The following is a 25134-nucleotide window of genomic DNA, read 5'->3' on the forward strand; positions in this document are numbered from 1 at the left end:
GAATGGTCCATTAGTGAAAGTAATGATATGTGGTTAATGGGTTTGACAAAATGTTTCAAATTATCAAGATGTCTGCAATGCAATAAATGTTGAGCGAATGACTGCCAAGTGGATCAAATACTCAAAGTGTCCCTAAGCTACAATGACTGTCATGTGAAAAGCAGTTGAGAAGACAGTTACTGAATGAATAGACATTAAGAAGAAATATTACTGTTGGACTATAATCTGCATCTCAATGGAATGGAGTTTCAGTGGAATAATGGTGGTAGGTGATGTCATGTATGTATGCTTGGGGTTGCTAGACACCAGGTGGCGCCACTGTCAGAGATCATTGGGCTGTACACACGTGTGTGCGGCCCAGGTATAAAAGGCAAGTCATCATGTAATGTAATCACTTTGGGCCCTAATAAAGCAAAGCCAGGTTTGTACCTATGTTAGTTTACAGTATTCAGTCTATCGAGTTATCACATACTTAACAGGTGAAATAAAAACAGAAAATGCTGGAAATCCCAGCGAGTCAGGCAATATCTGTGGAGAGAAACAGAGTTAATGTTTCAGGCCTGTGACCCTTTGTCAGACCCTTCATCAGAATGAAACATTAACTCTGTTTCTCTCCACAGATGTTGCCTGACTCGCTGAGATTTCCAGCATTTTCTGTTTTTATTTCAGATTCCAGTATCCGCAGTATTTTGCCTTTGTAATGATGGTAGGTGCTTGATTTGGGTGTTGATGTTCATATCACAGAACGTATACAACCCAAACGCAATGATAGTTGGAATTAAATTCACAGCAATACAATATATAAAGGAGGTTTAGAACGCTATCTTCACAGTTGATACAATCAATGGTCTCTGTGGCCATCAGTTTATGCACTCGTTAACTCCCGGTTTTTGACCTGTTCACTTCACTGGGTGGAAAATAATGGGTTAGCGAGCGCATAAAGCCGTTACTTTCTAACCCTTCTAAACTTCTCGGTTGCTGGTGTTAGGCATGGGATCGGGCTGAGAGAAGCCAATTTTTTTCAAGGAATAGTGTAAGGAATAGTGCGGGAATGAAAGAATAATGATTGGAAAAATACAGGATTAACATTGAGCATCTTTTCCCAGGAATTGTCAATGTTCCTCCCGTGGCGATTGGGATTTTCTGCGGAGGGTTTGTGATGAAGAAGTTCAAGTTAAATGTGATTGGGGCTGCTAAGTTGTGCATCGGGACAGCTAGTGCTGCATGGATGTTCCTCATCTTATTTTTTGCAATGGGTTGCAAGAAAACCCCAGTCGCCGGTTTGACAGTGTCCTATGAAGGGTATGTATTGTTCCGGGAAAAACTTAAATCAACATTCCCAGTGTGTGTGTCTGTGTGTATATGTGTTTGCACACGTGTGTGTGTGTGTGTGTGTATGTGTGTGTGTGCGTGCACATGTGTGTGTGTGTGTACACGTGTGTGTGTGTACATGTATTTGTGTGTGTGCCTTTTGGCAGGTCACGTGCATGTGTCTATATTCACTGTTCATCATCGACATCATCATTTATTTAACTTCATCAGTAACCATGGTGAAGGGCCCAGGTCCATAGTACAGGACTCCTCCGAGGTCGAATAAAGTAGTAAGAATTCACGATAAGATGATCCCAAGCTTGCTTTAAGAAATATAAGAAAGGCTTTCATTTATATAGCACTTTACACGACTTCAGGGTGTCCCAAAATGCTTTGCATCTCAAGTACTTTTGAAATGTAGTCACTATTGTAATGTAGGAAACGCGACAGTCAGTTGCACACAGCAAACAGCAGTAAACTGTTTGTGTTATGTTGGTTGAGGGATAAATAGTGGCCAGGACACCAGGGAGAAATCCCCTGCTCTTCTTCAAAATAGTGCCGTGGGATCTTTTATGCTCACCTGAGAGGGCAGATGAGACCTCAGTTTAACATTTCATCCAAAAGATGGCACCTTCGACTGGGTGAATGCTGCACTGGAGTGCCAGCCTAGGCTTTGTGCTCAAGTCTCTGGAATGGAACTTAAACCCACAACCTTCTGACTCAGAGCCAAGATGTTACCAAATGACTTCCTCTGTGCCATAAATTTCGATATCACTGAACTGGGACTGACACAGAAGAAGGCTGTAGATTTCAGGAGGAAGTAAGAATGGGAGAAGTAAGGGGGGAGAAATTTATTATAGCCAAGGAATGGGCGGCAACTTTAGAAAAGTTTGAGATTTTGCGCCAGGCACTAATGAATCACGCTGCACGCAAAATTAAATCTCATTGCTCAAAGAAAGGATTGGAGCGCTAAATCAAGTGCTAATGGCCTAGTTCAGTGGCATTACACTCAAAGCGGTAAGCAATATCAGGTTCAGTCTAATCGCAAGTCATCATTGCCACAGGCTCTTTCCAGTTGTTAAAGGGAAGGTTCATTGAAGCTGCAGAACCTCATTTCTGGTGTAGCACCTTGATATTTTGTGAGAATAGAAATGTCACTAATTTTTAGTAGCCACAACACTCCAGAGACTAAACAACTTCTAAATGACTGAATTCAACTGTTGCACAATGCCAAACTGACAAGGAAGTAGTGACACGGCAACAACCTAAGAGCTACGACTTATTACTCATGATCCCTTTAAGTAATGCCCTCAGAGCCGGCATCTGCCAGCTTGACTCCTCCCCTCCCTGTTGGAGCGAGACACTAAGGCCGGGGGCGACAATGAATTTTGCAGATCGAACGCCCAGTAAGTACGCTCACTAATGTCATGATCTGCCTGGTGCTGAAGTCCCCAGCTCTAAATCATAAGCGGTGCTATGGGGGCTGGATTTGTTGAGCGTCGCTGGATTCGCCTCACCGCGGTGCTACTGCCTCAGCACCCCATTAGCAGCCTGGCAAGGCGTTAACTGGAGGCGCTAATGCAGTGAATTCCCCCCCCCCCCCCAAGGTGTTTTGAAGAACTGGGAGAGAATGAGGTAGAATGCGAGACAGTGCAATGGTCTTGATGATAACACTGTGGGGATGCAGGGAAGAAGGAGAATGTACGGGGCAGATGTTTGCAGCTCAGGAGAAACAAGTGAACATATTTACAGATGAATTGGCCAGAGTTAATAAAAAACGGGTGAACAAGACAGGTTTGACAATCCAAGGAAGAGAGCTGTTGAAGGTTAAAGGTGAAAGGATTGCTTATGAGGTCACAAGCTTCTTCTTGTATCCTGTACAGGAATGCAATAGAGACGCTTGCATAGTGTGCTCAAATGAAGGGGCAATAGTGAAGTCCTGGCTGGATTTGCCCTTTCTCACTTTCCAAATATTCCTTTTATATAATCTCTGTGTCCTTGATGGAGTAGATATCTTTTGTAAGGCTTTATCATGCTGTTATTATTTACCATTACTCTCCATCTTTTTCATTTTTATTACTAAGCATATTTCACTTTCATACTTTTCATCTGAGGATATCAGTGATACCTTTTATGGAAAAAAGAAGATAAATTGCTGGAAATACTCAGCAGGTTACTCAACAACAACAACAGCTTGTGTTTTTGAGTGGCTTTAACATAGGAAAGCGTCCCAAGGCATTTCTCTGGAGCGTAATCAGCCAATCCCGGATGCTGAGCCAAATAAGGAGACATTAGGCCAGGTGGCATAAGCATGGTTAAGGAGGTTGGCTTTAAGGAGCATCTTAAATGAGGAGAGAGAGATAGAGAGGCGAAGAGGTGTAGGGAAGGAAGTCCATAACTCAGGGCCAATAAAGCTGAACGGCAATAGGTCAGAGTTGGAGAATGCCGAGTTCTCGGAGATTTGTAGGGCTGGAGGAGGTTACAGAGATAATGAGGGATGATGCCATGGAGGGATTTGAACACAAGAATGAGAATTATAAACTGAGACTTTGCCAGTCAGGGAACCAATGCAGGTTCGCAAGCACAGGGGTGTTGGGTGAACGAGACTTGGTGCACGTTAGGGTAAGGGCAGCAGAGCTTCAAGCTTAAGTTTATCGGGGGCTGGCCAGGAAAGCATTGGAATAGTCGAGTCTGTGGAGAGAACAGACAAGTTAACATTTCGGGTATGGACCCCTTCTCAGAACTGCATTCATGTAGATATCTAATTTGATTTCTATCTTCAGATCATATTTAATGCAATGACACGGTTCTTCAATTTCTTTGCACTTCTGGCATGCAACATGGCAACATTACCTCTAAGATCTGCATCATCTTCAAATCATCAACTGCTTAATGATCCACCCACTGTGACATTTAAACATGTGCCACCATTGCATTCTTTAGTAATATATTGAATAATTATGGCAAAGTTTTTCATTGTATTTATAAATGACATAGATGAAGGAATAGAGAGCCATTTTCTAAGTGTGCTGATGACACCAAGTCAAGTGGCACAGTAAGTAGCGCGGATGGGAGCAGAAGGTTGCAAAGGGACATTGATAGACTAAGCGAGTGGGCAAAACTGTGGCAGATGGAGTTCAATGTGGGGAAGTGTTAGGTCATTTTGGACCTTAGAAAGAAAGATCATAGAGGTTGAAATTCAGTTGTGGACGTCGCCTGTTTCTGCGCGCAGGAGCTGGCAAACGGGTGGCAAAGGCCTACCTTCATTTTTTGAGGAGGTAACAAAGAGTTGATGAGGGTAGTGCGTTTGATGTGGTCTAAATGGATTTTAGCAAGGAATTTCCCAAGGTCCCACATGCAGACTGGTCAAAAAAGTAAAAGCCCATGGGATCCAAGCGAAAGTGGCAAGTTGGTTCCAAAATGTTCTCAGTGGCAGGAAGCAAAGGGTAATGGTCGACGGGTGTTTTTGTGAGTGGACGACTCTTTCCAGTGGGGTTCTGCAGGGCTCAGTACCAGGTCCCTTGCTTTTTGTGGTATACATCAATGATTTAAGCGTCAATGCAGGGGCCATGTTTAAGAAGTTTGCAGTTGATACAGAAATTGACCGTGTGGTTGATAGTGAGGAAGAAAGCTGTAGACTGAGGGAAGATATCATTGACTGGTCAGGTGGGCAGAAAGGTGGCAAATGGAATTTAATCCAGAGACGTGTGTTGTAATGCATTTGGGGAGGACTAACAAGGTAAGGGAATAAACAATAAATGGTGGATTCTGAAAAGTGTAGAGTAACAGAGGGACCTTGAAGTGCGTGTCCACAGATCCCTGAAGGTAGCAGACCAGGTAGATAAAGTGGTTAAGAAGACATATGGGATATTTCCTTTATTAGCTGAGGCATAGAATATAAGAGCGGAGTGGTTATGCTTGAACTGTATAAAACACTAGTTAGGCCACAGCTGTGCACAGGAAATATGTGATTGCACTGGAGAGGATACAGAGGAGACTTACGAGGATGTTGCCAGGACTGGAGAATCTTAGCTTTGAGGCAAGATTGGATAGGCTGGGGTTGTTTTCTTTGAAACAGAGGCAAAGTGGGGTGGGGGGAGATTTAATTGAGGTGTATAAAATTATGAGGGGCCAAATAGAGTGGATAAGAAGGACTTATTTCCCCTAGCAGATAGGTCAATAACCAGCAGCATAGATTTAAAGTAATTGGTAGAAAGATTAGAGGGAAGATGAGGAGAACTTTTTTTACCTAGAGGGTGGTGGGGGTCTGGAACTCACTGCCTGAAAGGGCGGTAGAGGCAGAAACGCTCATCACATTTAAAAAGTACTTGGAGGTGCACTTGAAGTGCCGTAACCTACAAGGCTACGGACCAAAAGCTGGAAAGTTGGATTAGTCTGGGTAGTTTTTCCAGCTGGCACGGGCACGATGGGTCGAATGACCTACTTCTGTGTCGTAAATTACTATGGTTCTATGAAATCGTTTTTTGCACCCTCTCTAGTGCCTCTATATCCTTTTTATAATATGGCGACCAGAATTGTACATAGTGCTCCAAGTGTGGTCTAACCAAGGTGCATAGAGAGAAACTATTTCCTCTGGTAGGGAAGTCCAGAACAAGGGGTTCTAACTTTAAAATTAGATCTAGGCTATTCAGGGGTGATGTCAGGGTCAGACTGCTTGTCCGACATCCAGTACTGGATGAGCAGAAATTTCCTCCAACTAAATAATGGGAAGACCAAAATATCTTTATTCTCCGCCACAAACTCAGTTCCCTAGCCGCCGACTCCATCCCTCCCCCTGGCAACTGTCTGAGGCTGAACCAGATATGTGCACATCCCGGAGTCAAATACAACACTCAGATTGCGAACAGCAGTAGGCCATACGGCCCCTCGAGCTTGCTCCGCCATTCAATATGATCATGGCTGATCTGGTCATGGACTCAGCTCCACTTCTCCACACGCTCCCCATAACCCCTTATCCCCTTATCGTCAAACATAGAAACATAGAAACATAGAAAATAGGTGCAGGAGTAGGCCATCCGGCCCTTCGAGCCTGCACCACCATTCAATAAGATCAAGAAACTGTCTATTTCTGTCTTAAATTTATTCAATGTCCCAGCTTCCACAGCTCTCTGAGGCAGCGAATTCCACAGATTTACAACCCTCTGAGAGAAGAAATTTCTCCTCATCTCAGTTTTAAATGGGCGGCTCCTTATTCTAAGATCATGCCCTCTAGTTCTAGTCTCCCCCATCAGTGGAAACATCCTCTCTGCATCCACCTTGTCAAGCCCTTCATAATCTTATATGTTTCGATAAGATCACCTCTCATTCTTCTGAATTCCAATGAGTAGAGGCCCAACCTACTCAACTTTTCTTCATAAGTCATCTGCTGCTGAAACCCTCATCCATGCCTTTGTTACCTCTAGACTTGACTATTCCAATACATTCCTGGCCAGCCTTCCATTTTCAACCCTAATAAACTTACGATCATCCAAAACTCTGTTGCCCGTGTCCTAACTCACACCAAGTCCCGTTCACCCATCACCCCTGATGCTCACTGACCTACATTGGTTCCCGGTTAAGCCACGACTCAATATTATAATTCTCATCCTTGTTTTCAAATCCCTCCATGGCATCGCCCCTTCCTATCTCAGTAACTTCCTCCAGCCCTACAGCCTTCTGAGCTATCTGTACTCCTCCCTGGCCATTAGCACATCCCTGATTTTAATCGCTCTGCCATTGGCGGCCATGCCTTCAGCTACCCAGGGCCTATGCTCTGGAATGCCTTCCCTAAACCTTTCTATCTTCCTTTAAGACACTCCTTAAAACCTAACTTTTTGACCAAGCTTTTGGTCATATGCCCTAATATCTCCTTATGGGGCTTGGTGTCAATTTTTTTTAATATAACGGTCCTGTGAAGCCTTGGGATGTTTTACTACGTTAAAGGCACTATACAAATGCAAGTTCTTGTTTTGTTGTTCACACAAATGGTAGTGGAATCTGGAGCACGCTCCCTCAAAAAGCTGTTGCGTCTGGGGGTCAATTGAAATTTCAAAACTGAGATTGGTAGATTTTGTTAGGCAAGCGTATTGAGGTTTACGGAACCAAGGTGGCTAGATGGACCCGGTCCGGACATGGATTGGGTCTGTAATGGATCCGTTGGTAAGGATCACGGCCTGCATGTCATTGTGGAGCAGGCGGAGGATGTGGACAAACTTTTGGGGGCATCCGAAATGGAGGAGGATACAGATGCAGATCAGATACAGATGGAGTTAAGATACAGATCAGCCCTGACTAATTGAATGGCTGAAGAGGCTCGAGGGGCTGAATGGCCTATTCCTGTTCCAAGTAAGATTTGGAGCCTTGCTGTTTTGCTCAGTTCTCAGTCAGTTGATTTGCTGTATTTCTTTTCTCATTAAGTTCAGAACAAGCTTTGAACATTTTAGCACAATGGAGGATACTTTTTTCCCCAGGATAACACAGAGCTCGTATGAGGAGCACAGTTTATTCTCTGAATGTAACGTTGGCTGCATGTGTTCGAGTACACAGTGGGAACCTGTCTGTGCTAGAAACGGGATGACGTATGTTTCTCCTTGTCTTGCTGGATGCAAATCATCGAATGGAACAAGACGAAAGATGGTAAGGACATATTTGATCCATTTGATAAGGTAACTGTAGGTTCATTCCAAGAACTGGTTTGCGATATAATGGAAACTATTTGTGACTGGATTTTAGAAGGCCGATATTAAAATGCTTAGGTTTAGTTTTCAAAAATAAAATGAAATGTAATTACATCTAGTCTTTACATTTTTTTTTGATATATTGAAGAAGAGTAGTAACATCAGCATTTGGAAACCTGTCACATTAACTCTGATTGTCTACTCTGATTGCTAACTTGCTAAGGAAAGTTAATCACTGGCTTTATGAACATAGAGTTCAAATGGACAGTGAGGGAGATAATTCCCCTTAACATGTGCATTAAATGGAAGTTAATTTTTCTCACACTTGCAAGAGTGTGCAACTTTGTTCAGTGAGCTTTCTGTAACCAGTCTATGTCTGCTTCTATTGAATTATTTGAACATTCCAAATTGGTACGCAGCCAGCATAAATAATATTTAGTGGGACAAACAAACTGGAGCTCTCAAGAAGGCTGTTTCACTGACAGGCCCCATGGATTATAGTAGACTGTGTGAAGGAACGATGAAACCCCTTCCACAGGGCTGAAGAGCAACCAACTGCTTAACATAGGGGCCGGCAGACATGGAGCGATGATTCTGCAAAGGGTGAGTATGATGACAACCAGCCACTTCCCATGGAAGGATGGATGGAAGAGGCTCTCTGAGTTGAAGAAACATAGAAACATCGAAAATAGGTGCAGGAGTAGGCCATTCAGCCCTTCGAGCCTGCACCACCATTCAATATGATCATGGCTGATCATACAACTGCAGTACCCCATTCCTGCTTTCTCTCCATACCCCTTGATCCCTTTAGCCGTAAGGGCCACATCTAACTCCCTCTTGAATATATCTAATTAACTGGCCTCAACAACTTTCTGTGGTAGAGAATTCCACAGCTTCACAATTCTCTGAGTGAAGAAGTTTCTCCTCATCTCGGTCCTAAATGGCTTACCCCTTATCCTTAGACTGTGACCCCTGGTTCTGGACTTCCCCAACATCAGGAACATTCTTCCTGCATCTAACCTGTCCAATCTCATCAGAATTTTATATGTTTCTGTAAGATCCCCTCTCATTCTTCTAAATTCCAGTGAATATAAGCCTAGTCGATCCAGTCTTTCTTCCTATGTCAGTTCTGCCATTCCGGGAATCAGTCTGGTGAAACTTCACTGCACTCCCTCAATAGCAAGAATGTCCTTCCTCAGATTAGGAGACCAAAACTGCACACAATACTCAAGGTGTGGTCTCACCAAGGCCCTGTACAACTGCAGTCAGACCTCTCTGTTCCTATACTCAAATCCTCTCGCTATGAAGGCCAACATGCCATTTGCTTTCTTTACTGCCTGCTTTCAATGACTGGTGTACTATGACACCCAGGTCTCGTTGCACCTCACCTTTTACTAATCTGTCACCATTCAGATAATAATCTGCCCTCCTGTTTTTGCCACCAAAGTGGATAACCTCACACTTATCCACATTATAATGCATCTGCCATGCATTTGCCCATTCACCTAACCTGTCCAAGTCTCCCTGCAGCCTCCTAGCATTCTCCTCGCAGCTTGCACTGTCACCCAGCTTAATGTCATCTGAAAACTTGGAGAAGTGCCACAGTAGACAATGAGGGTTACTGTTAATGATCTCATATTGCTACATTGCTGAGGTGATCTCATTGAAACATACATAAGTCTTACACGACTTGACAGGGTAGATGCAGGGAAGATGTTACCCCTGGCTGGGGAGTCTAGGACCAGGGGTCACAATCTCAGAATAATGAGGACTGAGATGAGGAGAAACATCTTCATTCAGAGGATGGTCAATATTTGAAATTCTCAACCTCATGGAGCTGTGGAGGCTCAGCCTTTGAGTATATTCAAGTCAGACATCGATAGATTTTTGAATATTAAGGGAATCAAGGGATATGGGGATAGTGCAGACAAATGGAGTTTAGGTACAAGATCAGCCATAATCTTATTGAATGGCAGAGCAGGCTTGAATGGCCTACTCCTGCTCCCAATTCTTATGCTCTACATATGTATATCCAAGGGGGGCTATTGTATATCCAAGAAGATATCAGGCATATTTGCATGAATTGCTTCAAAAAAACCCATATTGTATCTGAACTTATCCAGGACCATTGTGTTAATGGAGCAGCAAAGAGAAGTAATGAAGATATTTTAGAAATATTTACCATTTTTACCCTATGATGTGGCTCAATGCTAACTTTTAAAAAATTTATTCATTCACGGGATTTGGGTGTCGCTGGCAAGGTAGGTATTTATTGCCCATGCCTAGTTACCCTTGAGAAGGTGGTGGTGGGCCTTCTTCTTGAACTGCTGCAGTCCGTGTGGTGAAGATGCTCCCAAAAGCAATCAGGTAGAGAATTCCAGGATTTTGACCTAGCGATGATGAAGGAACAGTGATATGTGTCCAAGTTGGGATGGTGTGTGATTTGGAGAGGGAGCTTGGAGGTGGTGGGGATACCATGCAACTGGTAGGGTGTTGCAGGGATCGGTGCTGGGGCCTCAACTATTTACAATCTATATTAATGACTTGGATGAAGGGACCGAGTGTAATGCAGCCAAGTTTGGGTGGGAGAGCAAATTATGAGGAGGACACAAGAAAACTGCAAAGGGATATAGACAGGCTAAGTGAGTGGGCAAAAATTTGGCAGATGGAGTATAATGTGGGAAAATGTGAAGTTATCCACTTTATCAGAAAACATAGAAAAGCAAATTATAATTTAAATGGAGAACAATTGTAAAGTGTTGCAGTACAGAGGGACCTGGGGGTCCTTGTGCATGAAACACAAAAAGTTAGTATGCAGGTACAGCAAGTAATCAGGAAGGCAAATAGAATGTTGGCCTTTATTGCAAGCGGGATGGAGTATAACAGCAGAGAAATCCTGCTACAACTGTACAGGGTATTGGTAAGGCCACACCTAGAGTACTGCATACAGTTTTGGTCTCCGTACTTAAGGAAGGATATATTTGCATTGGACTGAATGGATGTTTAAGCTGCTGAATGGGGTGCTGATCAAGCGGACTGCTTTGTCCTTGTGTGCTGTTGTAACTGCACCCATCCAGGCAAGTATTTCATCACACTCCTGACCTGTACCTTATGGTGGTGGAGAGGCTTTGGGGAGTCAGAAGGTGGGCCACTCACCATAGAATACCCAACCTCTGACCTGCACTAGTAGCCATGGCATTTATGTGGCTTGTCCAGTTGTATTACTGATCAATGTTGATGCCCAGAATGTTGATGGTGGGGGATTCGACAATGGTAATGCCAGTGAATGTCAAGAGGAGGTGCTTAATCGCTCTCTCGTTGGAGATGATCATTGCTTGGTAGTTGTGTGGCATGAATGTTACTTGCCACTTATGAATCCAAGCCTGGATGCTGTCCAGGTCATGCTGCATGCGGGCATGGACTGGTTCATTGTCTGAGGAATTGCAAATGGAGCTGAACACTGTATACCGTTAAGAAATCTTGATCGAAAGTAGTATTGTGAATCCAAGTACCAAACAGAAATGTAATCATCATTTCTCATCCGTTCTTTTCTCCCAGTAACATCTGGACTTTGGTCCTTTTCTACACAGGAGTTCCACAACTGCAGCTGTATTTCCCATTTGACATCTGTCAATTCTTCTGCGATCCTGGGGCAGTGCCCAAGAGGTGCTGACTGCAACAAAGTCTTTCCATATTACTTGGCGGTAACAGTGATCGAATCTTTCACCTATTCGTTGGGAGCTATGGCGGAGTTTGAGATACTGATGAGGTAAAATCTTTATTGGCTAAATGGTTGGAATTTGGCGATTTAAAGGGACTGCGCACGCGGTGAGTTAGTTCCCAGGTGCTACAAAGGGACCTCTGATATGGTGGAAATCCTCTTGTAATACGGGAAGAAATTACTAAGCATGTGAAGAAACGTGACTTAGTCAAAACCAATCAGCACGGTATCTAAAAGGCAGGTCCTGCTTGACCAATCTGATCAAATTCTTTGAAGAAATAACAGAGGATCGATAAAGGAAATACAGTGGATGTGGTTTATATGGATTTCAAAAAGCATTGGATATGGTTCCATATACAGTAATTATGGCAATGATAAGGACGTTTTTCTGAACTCTGCAATGAACCCGCGGGTAGCATGTGGTGGAGTTATGAGTATAAACTTTCTAGGTCGTTGACACTTTCATTGCTACACTTATAGTTAGTGCTCGTCCTGGTGCTTTGACTCCATCGGCTTCACTGGCTGCTGGAGATGGTGGAATTCTGACTGACTTCCTGCTGAGTCCTGAAACCCAGGTCACTTCGGCAGGTATTTTAGTTATGGTGTAGATGTTCGATGCAGGTTCTGTCTGTCTATAACAACAGTGAGAGATACCACTTAAATAGTGCCTTTAACATAAAGAGCATACCAAAAGTGCTAATAGATAGTCATAAGAAAAACAAATGTAAGTCAGGAGGGCATGGTAAGGAGGGGTTCAGAGATGGGTTTTGAGTAGCTCTTTAAATGAGTGGAGGCGCCCGAGAAATGGGAAGTGGTCCACGTTGTCCAGGGCCGCGCTGTGGATCTTGATGACTGGGGGACAGTGCTGTGCGGTAAGGACAGGCTGGTGGAGGACCGTTGTCTTGCTGATGTTTATCGTAAGACCCATGCTTTTGTACCCCTCAGTAAATACGTCGACTATGTCTTGGAGTTCAGTCTCTGTATGTGCGCAGACGCAGGCATCGTCCGTGTACTGCAGCTCGACGAAAGAGGTTGGGGTTGTCTTGGACCTGGCCTGAAGATGGCGTAGGTTGAACAGCTTCCCACTGGTTCTGTAGTTTAGTTCCACTCCAGCGGGGAGCTTATCGACTGTAGGATGGAGCATGGCAGCGAGGAAGATTGAAAAGAGGTTTGGGGCGATGCCGCAGCCCTGTTTGACCCCGGTCCGGACGTGGATTGGATCAGTAATGGATCCATTGGTAAGGATCATGGCCTACATGTCGTCATGGAGCAGGCGGAGGATGGTGATGAACTTTTGGGGGCATCCGAAACGGAGGAGGACGCTCCATAGACCCTCGCGGTTGACAGTGTCAAAAGCCTTTGTGAGGTCAAAGAAGCCATGTATAAGGTCTGTACAGTAGACACCTGAAGTCGCTGGAGAAATACCACCAACGATGTCTCTGCAAGATCCTACAAATCCCCTGGGAGGACAGATGCACCAACATTTGCGTCCTCGACCAGGCCAACATCCCCAGCATCGAAGCACTGACCACACTTGATCAGCTCCGCTGGGCATGCCTCATAGTTCACATGCCAGACACGAGACTCCCAAAGCATGCGCTCTACTCGAAACTCCTTCACGGCAAACGAGCCAAAGGTGGGCAGCAGAAACATTACAAGAACACCCTCAAAGCCTCCCTGATAAAGTGCAACATCCCCACTGACACCTGGGAGAACCTGGCCAAAGACCGCCCTAAGTGGAGGAAGCGCATCCGGGAAGGCGCTGAGCACCTCGAGTCTCGTCGCCGAGAGCGTGCAGAAATCAAGCGCAGGCAGCGGAAAGAGCGTGCGGCAAACCTGTCCCACCCACCCCTTCCTTCAATGACTATCTGTCCCACCTGTGACAGAGACTGTGGTTTTCGTATTGGACTGTACAGCCACCTAAGAACTCATGTTAAGCGTGGAAGCAAGTCTTCCTCGATTTCGAGGGACTGCCTATGGTGATGATGAAATGAGTGGGTAGTGGTTGAGGCCAAGAGGTTTAGGGAGAAAAATCTAGAGATCTGCAATATTTCTGTTTAAATGTCAGTCTTGGCACTCTTGCCCATGAGTCAGAAAGTTGTGCGATCAAGTCCCACTTCATGAACTTGAGCACATATTTGTAGGATCTCACTAGGTGCAAATTAGCTGCCACAATTCCTACATTACAACAAAGATTGTAAAGCGTTTGGGACTTCCTGAAGTTGTGAAAGGTACTATAGAATCATAGAACACAGAAGGGGGCTATTCAGCTACCATTTTTTTCCTTTTTAAGTATACATCGCTCTTTCAAGCAATGCATTCTGTTGTGTATGAAGAAAAAATCAGACTGAACACTGTGAGCTCAAAGTAAAGTGTGACCGTAGTCTTTTATTGCAGGTCTCCAGAGTGCCTCTCCAACCTGTGAAGCCTCCTTAAATACCAGTGCTCCCAAGGGATTATGGGATCCCCTGGGACTCCAGTGGATGAGCCCCCTGGTGGCTGAACAGAGTAAATACAAGTTTACATATATAACAACATTCCCCCCCAAAGTCAATAGTATAACTATTTACAATGTGAGTCGATCTGGGGCCCTTCTTGCCCTGGTTGATCGTCTCGGTATGAAAGCTGGTATTGTTGAATCATTTGTTGGGCCCTCGCTGGGCTGTTGTGCAGCTGGCCTTGCTGGGCTGCCTGGTGTGTTGGGCCCTGCTGAGCTGCTATGGATGATGGGTTCTGCTTCGTGGTCAACCATGGTGCCGGTTGCCACTGTGTGTATGTTGGGGGATCAAAAAAGATAGGGACCAAGGTGGGTTGCTCAGGATAGTCCTTGAATCTGAGTTTGATTTGGTCCAAGTGTTTCCGATGAATGAGTCCATTTGAAAGTTTGACTGAAACACCTTGCTCCCCTCTTTGGCCACAACAGTGTTGGGAAGCCACTTGGGACCTTGTCCATAATTTAATACAAATACAGGATCATTGATTTCAATCTCGCAAGACACATTTGTGCTATCATGGTATGCACTTTGTTGAAGCTGCCTGCTCTCTACCTGTTCATGTAGATCAGGGTGAACTAACGAGAGCCTTGTCTTAAGTGCACGTTTCATGAGCAATTCAGCAGGTGGGATCCCAGTGAGTGAATGGGGTCTCATGCGGTAGCTAAGTAGGACTTGGGATAGGCAAGTCTGCATTGAGCCTTCTGTTACCCACTTCAAGCCTTGCTTGATGGTTTGCACTGCTCTCTCTGCCTGACCATTGGATACTGGTTTGAACGGGGCAGATGTGACATGTTTGATCCCGTTACAGGTCATGAATTCTTTGAACTCAGCACTGGTAAAACATGGCCCGTTGTCGTTCACCAGGACATCGGGCAGGCTGTGTGTGGCAAGCATGGTCGCAGGCTTTCGGTAGTGGCAGCGGACGTGCTAGCCAACATTATCTCACATACAATCCACTTGGAGTATGCATTTACAACCACAAGGAATATTTTATCCAAGAATGGGCCTGCATAGTCGATGTGTACCCTAAACCACGGTTTGGAGGGCCAAGACCATAAACTTAGCGCGCCTCCCTAGGTACATTGTATTACAGCTGTGAACGCAGGACTCTAAGTCCGCATCGATACCGGGCCACCACATGTGGGATCTGGCTATCGCTTTCATCATTACGATGCCTGTGTGGGTACTGTGGAGGTCATTGATGAAGGTCTCTCTGCCCTTCTTGGGGACCACTACCCGATTGCCCCGCAGAAGGCAGTCTGCCTGTATAGACATTTCATCTTTGCGCCGCTGGAACGGCTTTATCTGTTCCTGCATTTCCACTTGGACACTGGACCAACTCCCGTGAAGCACACAGCTTTTGACTACAGATAATAAGGGGTCCTGGCTTGTCCAGGTTTTGATCTGCCGGGCAGTGACGGTTGATTGCTCACTCTCAAATGCTTCCATAACCATGGGCTAGATCTGCGGGCTGCACCATTTCCACCCCCGTGGTGGGTAATGGCAGCCTACTGAGAACATTGGCGGTTTTCTGTGCCTGGCCTGTGGCGGATGGTGTAGTTGTATGTGGACAACATGAGCGCCCATCTCTGGATGCGGGCCGATGCATTGATATTTATCCCTTTACTCTCGGAGAACAGGGATATAAGTGGCTTATGGTCAGTTTCCAATTCGAATTTCACATGCTAGTAGCAACGCTTACATGGATCACACAACACAAGCAATTTGTTTGAGCATAACAATTTTTTCGCTTTTACAAAGGCATTTTCTTGGCTTTTGCCCCAAACCCATTTGTCCCCTTTTCATAGTGAGACATCTAGTGGTTCTAACAGTATGCTGAGACCCGGTAAGAAGTTACAAAAGTAGTTCAGGAGTCCCAGAAATGACCACAGCTCCGTCACGTTCTGTGGCCTCAGTGCGTTCTCGATTGCCTCCGTCTTCGCATTGGTGAGCCTGATGCCATCCGCTGCAATCCTCCTTCCCAGGAACTCCACTTCAGGCGCCAGCAAAATGCACTTCGAGCATTTTAACCTGAGCCCCACGCGGTTGAGTCGACTAACTACCTCCTCCGGGTTCTGCAGATGCTCGACTGTGTTCCGACCTGTGACCAAGATGTCATCCTGGAAGACCACGGTTTGTGGGACCGACTTCAGTAAGCTTTCCAAGTTTCTCTGGAATATTGCCACTGCCGATTGGATTCCAAACGGGCATCTGTTATAAACAAAAAGACTTTTGTGCATGTTGATGCAGATGAGGGCCTTCGATGATTCCTCCAGTTCCTGTGTTCCTGCGTCATGTAGGCTAAAGTCAGCTTCAGCTTCGTGAACGTCTTTCCTCCCGCCAGCATTGCAAAGAAGTCGTCGGCCTTTGTTAGTGGCCCTGCAGGGAGAAACGATTGATAGTTACTTTGTAATCGCCACAGATTCAGATGGTGCCGTCTCCCTTGAGGACTGGGACGATAGGACTGTCACACTCATTGAACTCGATCGGGGAAATGATTCCCTCTCTTTGCAACTGGTCTAGCTCGATCTCTATCCTTTCTCTCATCATGTACGGTACTGCTCTCGCCTTGTGATGGATGGGTCGCACCCCCGGAATTAGGTGGATCTGCCCTTTTGTTCCTTGGAATTTCCCGATGCCTGGTTTGAACAGCGAAGGAAATTTGTTAAGACCTGGGCACACGAAGTGTCGTCAGCGTGCGATAGCGCTTGGACGTCGTCCCAGTTCCAGCGTATCTTTCCCAGCCAGCTCCTGCCGAGCAGTGTGGGACCATTGTCTGGTACCACCCAGAGTGGTAGCTTGTGCACCGCTCCATCGTAGGAGACCTTTACGGTAGCACTGCTGATTACAGGTATCAGTTCTTTCGTGTAAGTTCTTAGTTTCATGTGAACTGGAGTTAAGACTGGCCTTAAGGCCTTGTTGCACCACAACCTTTTGAAAGTCTTTTTGCCCATGATGGACTGGCTCGTGCCCGTGTCTAACTCCATTGACACCGAGAGTCCATTTAGTTCAACATTCAGCATTATCGGGGGACAATTCGTGGTGAATGTGTGCATCCCTTGTACCTCTGCCTCCTCAATCTGAGGCTCTGGTTCGTCATGATCCTCCATGGATCTGTCCTCCTCTGCAACATGGTGGTTTGCAAGTTTAACAGGCTTAGCAGCTCGCCTGCACACTCATTGGAGGTGTCCTATTGTTCCACAGCCCTTGCAAATGTACTCTTTGAATCGGCATGAATGGAAACAATGATCACCCCCGCAGCATCAACAAGGTGTTAATGGCATTGCATTCATCACCCTTGATGGTGGACTCTGATGGCGGACATGTAGCTGCAGGTATGTGTGACCTGCCCTGTACATTACGATTCGAAAACAACATCACTTTGTTTACAGTACTTGTAGCAGAACTTGAGATTTGCTTAGTATTGTCACTGGTGGCAATGAAGGCCTGGGCTATCGCTATGGCCTTACTCAAGGTTGGGGTCTCTACAGTCAAAAGTTTGCGAAGTATGGTTTCGTGGCCAATGCCAAGTACGAAAAAGTCTCTGAGCATGTGCTCAAAATGTCCTTCAAATTCGCAATGTGCTGCAAGGCTTCTTAGCTCGGCGACATAACTCACCACTTCCTGGCCTTCAGACCTTTTGTAGGTGTAGAACTGGTACCTTGCCATCAGAACGCTTTCCTTCAGGTTCAAATGCTCTCGGACCAGTGTGCACAAATCGTTGTATGATTTCTCCATGGGTTTCGCTGGAGTGAGCAGATTCCTCATGAGGCCATACATTGGTGCCCCACAGACGGTGAGGAGGATCACCCTTCGTTTGTCAGCGCTCCCTTCCCCATCTAGTTCGTTGGCCACGAAGTATTGGTCGAGTCGCTCCACAAAAGTTTCCCAATCATCTCCCTCTGAGAATTTCTCCAGGATGCCCACTGTTCTCTGTATCTTCGGGTTCTCTATCTGTATCTGGTCGGCAGTTGTTGTGTATGGAGAAAGCGTCAGACTGAACACTGTGAGCTCAAAGTAAAGTGTGACCTTAGTCTTTTATTGCAGGTCTCCAGAGTGCCTCTCCAACCTGTGAAGTCTCCTTAAATACCTGGGATCCCTTGGGACTCCAGGGGATGAGCCCTCTGGTGGCTGTACAAAGTAAATACAAGTTTACATATATAACACATTCCATATCACAACAACTCGCTGAGTAAAGAACATTCTCCTCATCTTCCCCCAGGCTTTTTTGCTAATTATCTTAAATCTCTGTCCTCTGGTTACCGACCATCCTGCCTTGCAAACAGTTTCTCCTTGATCCTCACTATCACCAAAGTGGAACTTCTAGACAGATACTAGCAATAGCTGAAAAATACATCGAAAGCCCCAATTAGCACAATGATAATGCTACATTATACAGATCGTTAATACTGAGGCCATGTGTAAATTAGGCCTGATGGCAGAGGGGGAAGAAAAATATGAATTTGCACAGTAGGGTGTGCTGTTCCGAAGCCATGCTGTATGTGATACCTTATAATTGTTATACTTGTTTTTTACTGCAAAAATGGCCAACAGGCTCCACCCCTTATTTCTGATTGGTCCCCTTGGAGGATAAGCCACACTCTGAAGTTTCAAAGGAATGTGCCACTGGATCCGCCCATCCCAAGGTCTTGTTTATTGGAATGTGGGTGGCAGTGGTATGGCAGTCTTTATGTACTCTTAATGCCCTACTTGCCCCGACGCCATTAAGAATCAACCACATCATGTGGAAGTAGAATCACATGTAGGCCAGAGCAGGGAGGGGTGGGAGTTTACAATGGAACTGAACATCAGGCGCTGTGTATAACGGGCGGGCGATCCAATACTGCCCATTTAGCGCCACTCCCCGAGACGAATTTCGAGGCCGCAGGAGCCAGGTACACAAATCGAATCACAGTGGATGTGACCTAACAAAATCTTTTGATGGATTTTAACTGTTCGGCATATTCTGTGTAATTATTGTTTTCTCACCGTGTCCTGGTTCACGTATGATTCCTCATCAAACAGCAAAACCATCAACTTTTAAAATTGCATTCTTATTAATTGAATGCATATATTAAAAGAAAATTATCATAGAAGTATTTTATCAATTGTATAATATATGTGTATTAAGCATATTAATAACTGTATATACAATCATTAAAATGCTTCTGTCGCTTGGTTTTATTTTGCACTGATTAAGAATTGTTTGGGCAATTTGTTCTGAAGTGCACTAGGAGACTGCATAAACTCACTCCACTTAAATTAAACCCATTAACACCCATCAAACAGAATGAGCTCTCATAATCTATATTATGATTTCACTAATTAATTCCAATTCTCAAAGTGTTATTGTGCCCAATTAACATATTGGGTGACATTGTAACTAGCAATTACATGCAAATAAATTACTTGGATAGGCTGGGGTTGTTTTCTTCGGAACAGAGGAGGCCAGGGAGACTTGATTGAGGTGTATACATTTATAAGGGGCCTAGATAGAGTGGATAGGAAGGACCTATTTCCCCTAGCAGAGGGGTCAATAACCAGGGGGCATAGATTTAAAGTAATTGATAGAAGGTTAGAGGGGAGTTGAGGAGAATGTTTTTCACCCAGAGGGTGGTGGAGGTCTGGAAATCACTGACTGAAAGGGTGGTAGAGGCAGAAATCCTCATCATATTTAAGAAATAATTGGATACGTACTTGAAGTGCCGTAACCTACAGGGCTACAGACTGTCATGTATGCATCTGTGAATATGCTCACCGGCTTGTAGAGCTATTGAGTAGGGAGTGGCTTAGCCAGTCATGTGATGTTCACAAGACTCAATAAAACCCCAGTCAGTTGGGTTCAGGGAATCCATAATGAGGCAGGTGGTTGTGAGCCTGGTGGATGTAATGTGTAGTGTGATTGTTAAACCGTTTGCTAATAAACCAACTAGTTCTTAATTGCAATATGTTGCTATGAATTCTTAAGCAAAGAACCCTTGAAGCAAATACACGGATCAAGAGCTGGAAAGTGGGATTAGGCTGGATAGCTGTTTTTCAGCCAGCATTGACACAATGGGTCGAATGGCCTCCTTCTGTGCTGTAAATGCAAATTATTCTATGAATCTGTGACAAATCCATGCAATATAGATCCTTACACAAATAAAGTATTTTGTTAAATTGTTATTGGAGTAATTATATAATTTATAGTTAAAACCTGTTCAGGCAATAATTTTTATGGAAAGCTAGTTTAATGACATATGGATTCACCTATCATACAGTTGTAATTGTATTAATTGTATGATCGTGATTCTGCACTTACCTGAGTTAAACACTCAAAATAATTATGAATTATACAGCAAAAATTAATTTAGAAAAATGCTGCTTTGTAATTATGGTAATAGGCTGGTGTGGGACAAGTTAAGAACTTTAAAGTGTGCTGTTTACAGGAGCCCGACTCTGGGTGTTAGTGAGTGAGGGATGACGTGCTAAAGGGACTAAATATAGATGAGAATTCATAGCAAATGTGAAGATGGGCTACATTAACATGTTGAAGTGCGCATGTGTGTGAGCAGACTGCAAAAGAACAGACCATGAAGGAGAAATAATTCTACCTGTTCTACCCATGACAGTAATTCTGTAGAGAAGAAGTTTGGCTTTTAACAACTGTGGACTTAAATTGAACAGACATGACTGTACATTTAAGCAGGTATGTTGTTGTAAATATTAAACATACAGGGAACTGTTCTCAATGGAGAATCTAATAAGGAAAGTTGTTTTAATCAGATCTCCACAAAGTCTGTTGCACTGAATATGACCACTGTGTAATTATAAAAAAAGAAAATACTTGCATTTATATAGCGTCTTTTACGGCCTCGGGACGTCTCATAGTGCTTTACAGTCAACTTTTATGGTGTAGCCACTATTGTAATGTAATAAACACGGCAGTCAATTTGCGCACAGCAAGGTCCCATAAACAGTAATGAGATTAATCATCTGATTTTTAGCTGTTGGTTGGGGGATAAATATTGTCACGACACCGGGGATAACGCCCCTGCTCGTCTTCGAATAGTGCCGTGGGATCTTTGACATCCACTTGAAAGGGCAGATGGAGCCTCGCTTTAACATCTCATTTGAAAGACGGCAGCTCCGACAGTGCAGCGGAGGTTCCCTCAGTACTGGAGTGGCAGCCCAGATTATGCGCTCTAATCTCTGGAGTGGGACTTGAGTTCACAACCTTCGGGCTCACAGACAGGAATGTTACCACTGAACTATGGCTAATACCTAGAGAGACGGAAGAGGCGTCAAAGGCCCGATCTTGAGGATAAAGGCGAGAGCTATGGGATAAAGCCTTTGTTGAGTAGTTATCAACTCCTTTGAGACCGAGCTAAGAATGTGAAAATATTAGTGTCCCACACAACCATAATAGTAAAGTTTGTCACTGGTGAAGAGCCAGCAAGTAGAATTATATATAGAATTTACAGCACAGAAACAGGCCTTTCGGCCTAATTAGTCAATGCCAGTGTTTATGCTCCACAGAAGCTTCCTCCCTCCTCACCTCCTCTACCGTATCAACATATCAAGACTAAGTACTGCTGCTGGAGAGTTTGGGCAATATTTCATTGTCCTGACGCTGATTTAACCGATCTGTTGCTTCCATTAGGTCCATTGAACCAGAGCTGAAACCACTGGCAATAGGCATGTACAGTCTGATTGTGAGAATGCTCGGTGAGTCTCGTCATGTTAACTGTATTTTGAAAGGAATTTTCAAACAGAAATAAAAGCCTCAATTGAAACCTAACCCACCCGACGAGAATGGGATGGCCGATTTTTACCCCGCCCAATTTTACGCTCTCTTGAAGTCAATGCTGTGTAAAATGGGACGGTGTGTAAATCAGGCATCCAACTGGAACTCCTCCCATTCACATCAGGCAGGTTAGGTTAAAATTAGTCTTGTATGTAAGTGTGTTTAGGCAGATTTCCACTGGTATTTTTTGGATGAAAAATGTTTTTTCTTATCTCAGGCTTTCACTAGAAATAATGAGCAGAGGAATTATTCGCAAACATTTAAGATGTTTATTGATCATTATGAAAGACTTAGGGCTAGACTTTCCTATCATTTTCGGCAGGTTCTCGGCGATTTTCTCAGCGGTCTCAGCCTGTTTTTCCGCCCGGCGAAAGTTTCCCCCTTAGTTTTTTAGGGATAGCGCCCAAATCTGAAAACGCCCGCCAGGAGCCAAACCGCCGACATGCAACGGCGAGAAAAATCGCCAGGGCATAAGTTTGGCCTCAACGGAAGCCCGTCCAGATCACCGAAGGAACCGCCCTGTAAAAGCTGCTTCAACAGGATGGTAGGTAAGTACGCTGCAAAGAAAGGTAAGTTAAAGGTTCATTATTTATTTTTTTTTAATTTTAAAATGGCGATTAGGTGTAAAACTGTCTTGGAAATGCTTTTTATGTTTTTATTTTTTTTAATTGAGATATTTTTTTTAAAGATTTCCCCCCTCCCTAGGCCCAACCGCAGCCTCGGACTAAATTTTAAATACTTACCGTCCATTCCGGTAACGACTGCCCATTTAACTTAGTTTCCCCTTAATCGCCGAGAAAACCACCGACAATAAAGGTGCAATGCCCACTTTCTCACCGGGCGATTAGTTTTAATTACTTTAAACATAAAAGTGGAAATTCTCACCAGCGTTACTCACCGAACGTTAGTAGTTTTTCTGAGTGGGCAATCGGGTGTTGAGGGGCTCATAGGAAAATCTAGCCCTATGAGGTATCTAAAAGCAGTGCTTCAGACACCTGATCAGACTGTGACAAGGGAAATGTGTGATATTCCAAAACCTATGGGAATTAACTATTCTGCTGACGAAACAAAACGTTTGCAGTGATGAATTATGAATTATTGATGTTCATGATCAGAAAAAGGCAACAGAGAATGAAAGAAAACATCAGACTAACTTGATTTAAATAAATACTGGTATCCAAGGCAGAAGAAGACAAGCTCCACTTGTGCACATAGGCCCTCACCTTTGAATTCATGTCGTGGTGCTTCAAGTCTTATGTAGTTAGGATGTCAGGACTGCTGAACTTTATGTGCATTGCAGCTGTTTTGAGCTCATCCAAAATGCTGCTGCCCGTATCCAAGTCCTGTTCATCCATCACCCCTGTGCTCGCTGGACAACATTGGCAACAGATCAATTTTTAAAATTCTCAGCCTTGTCTGCCAATCACTCTATATCCTCACCCCACCCAATCTCAGTAACCTCCTTCAGCTCTACAACCCCCCGAAAACTGCGTTCCTCAAATTCTGACCTCTTGTGCATCCTCCACTTCTTTCGTGTAACTGGCTTGAGCGGCTGAATAACCAACACCTGTTCTGATGCCCCTATGTCTGTTCCTATGCTCGCACCACTATTGGTGTCTGTGCCTTCAGCCGTCTAGGCCCGGTGAGCTTGAATTCCCTCACTACCTCTCTCCCCTCCTTTAAGACAGTCCTTAATAGCTGCCTCCTTGTCACCTTTCCTAATGTCTCCTTCTTTGACTCGCTGTTAATCTTTGTCTGATAACTCTCCTGTGAAGCACCTTGGGATGTTTCACTACATTAAAGGTGCTATATAAATGCAAGTTGTTGTTTCAAATGTTATTTGCAAACGTCCACGTCTTTCCAACACAGAGTCCTTTTCCTTCTGTTCCAGCTGGAATTCCTGCTCCGATTTACTTTGGAGCTTTGATAGACACAACGTGTCTGAAATGGGGGACCAAGAGATGTGGGGGCCGAGGGGCTTGCAGGATGTATGACACGGATGCGTTCAGGTTTGTTGTTATTTCCAAATGGTTGTTAGGTCCAGTCTAAATGATGGTGGCACAGCAGCCAATCATTGCACTAGGTTCTGAGTAGCTGGTACAGCTTTAGTCCATTTAAACGGAGCCTCACAACAATCGAGTAACTGTGTTATCAAACTTCTACAATAGCCATCATCATCATAGGCAGTCCCTCGAAACGAGGATGACTTTCTTCCATGCCAAAAAAGGATGAGTTCACAGGTGTTTCAATGAAGGGCCTAATATTCCAGGTCCCGAACTACATCTTGAAGGGTGGAAGATGCCTGTGGGTGGATTTATTAAACGTGTGATGGCCGTTGCACACCAGCCATCACACGGGCTTGACAGAGCTAGGTCTTGGTCCAGTGGCAAGGATTACCCAAGACAACTGGAGACCAGCTCTGCTGCACGGACCTAGTGTGCACACATATCGCAGTGTGGGCTGGCCCATGCTACCCCTGGGCCCTCGCCTCTTCTGGGCCCAAACTCATGCCTCACCTGGGCCCTGGTCACTTCGATCTACAAACTCCTGGCACTCCTTCGCCCCTCCTGCTGTGGTTGCCATTTTCACTGTGGAAGGAATGAAAGTGGATGAATTTATGCTGGGGAGGTCCCGCTATACTCCTGGTGGAATTAGGCGGAGCAGCCAAGATAGGGCAGCTCCTGACTTACCCTGGGAGGCTCTCGCTTGGCCTAGTAGGGACAGAGCGTCCATCCACCTCTTACAAGGCCAGTGATACAAAGGGGGAGGGGCTGGGCCTTTCTACACCGGGAATTCCCACATCCTTGGCCTCTGTGGGACCTGGCATGAGATTGGAGATTGCCAGCGAGGTGAGGCAAGCCGATCGCCAGAAGGGTGCAAGTGGGCTTGACCGGGATGAGTGGTTCAATGTCAGGACCCGCCCCCCCCACTCCCCACCAAAGCTCAGGTGCATTTTTTTCCAGGAATTTTCAGTATCAGCACAAAAATGATTTTGCTGAACGGAAGTGGGGATGAGGAATCTGGCATCCACCTCCCCAAATGGCAGCCTAGACCAGAGTTTCTTTCAGCGTGGGACTGGCGGATTTCTGAAATGCACCTGTAGTGGCAAAGGTGCTCCCCAGACTCTTGTAAACAAGGTACTCT

The 25134-nt window shown here is 44.8% G+C and overlaps 1 protein-coding gene across 1 annotated transcript in view; it reads left to right on the forward strand.

The window, feature by feature from the left end:
* The window catches only part of LOC139278103 (solute carrier organic anion transporter family member 1C1-like), a 75533-nt gene that overhangs the window by 48884 nt on the left and 1515 nt on the right, over positions 1-25134 (forward strand). Inside the window, exons 9-13 of the mRNA XM_070896762.1 lie at positions 1107-1302; positions 7782-7947; positions 11579-11757; positions 21847-21911; positions 23882-23999. Of these exons, the coding sequence (XP_070752863.1) occupies positions 1107-1302; positions 7782-7947; positions 11579-11757; positions 21847-21911; positions 23882-23999 (724 nt within the window). The remainder of the gene's footprint in view (positions 1-1106; positions 1303-7781; positions 7948-11578; positions 11758-21846; positions 21912-23881; positions 24000-25134) is intronic.

Source organism: Pristiophorus japonicus, chromosome 13 (assembly GCF_044704955.1).
Source record: "Pristiophorus japonicus isolate sPriJap1 chromosome 13, sPriJap1.hap1, whole genome shotgun sequence".
Taxonomy (NCBI): domain Eukaryota; kingdom Metazoa; phylum Chordata; class Chondrichthyes; family Pristiophoridae; genus Pristiophorus; species Pristiophorus japonicus.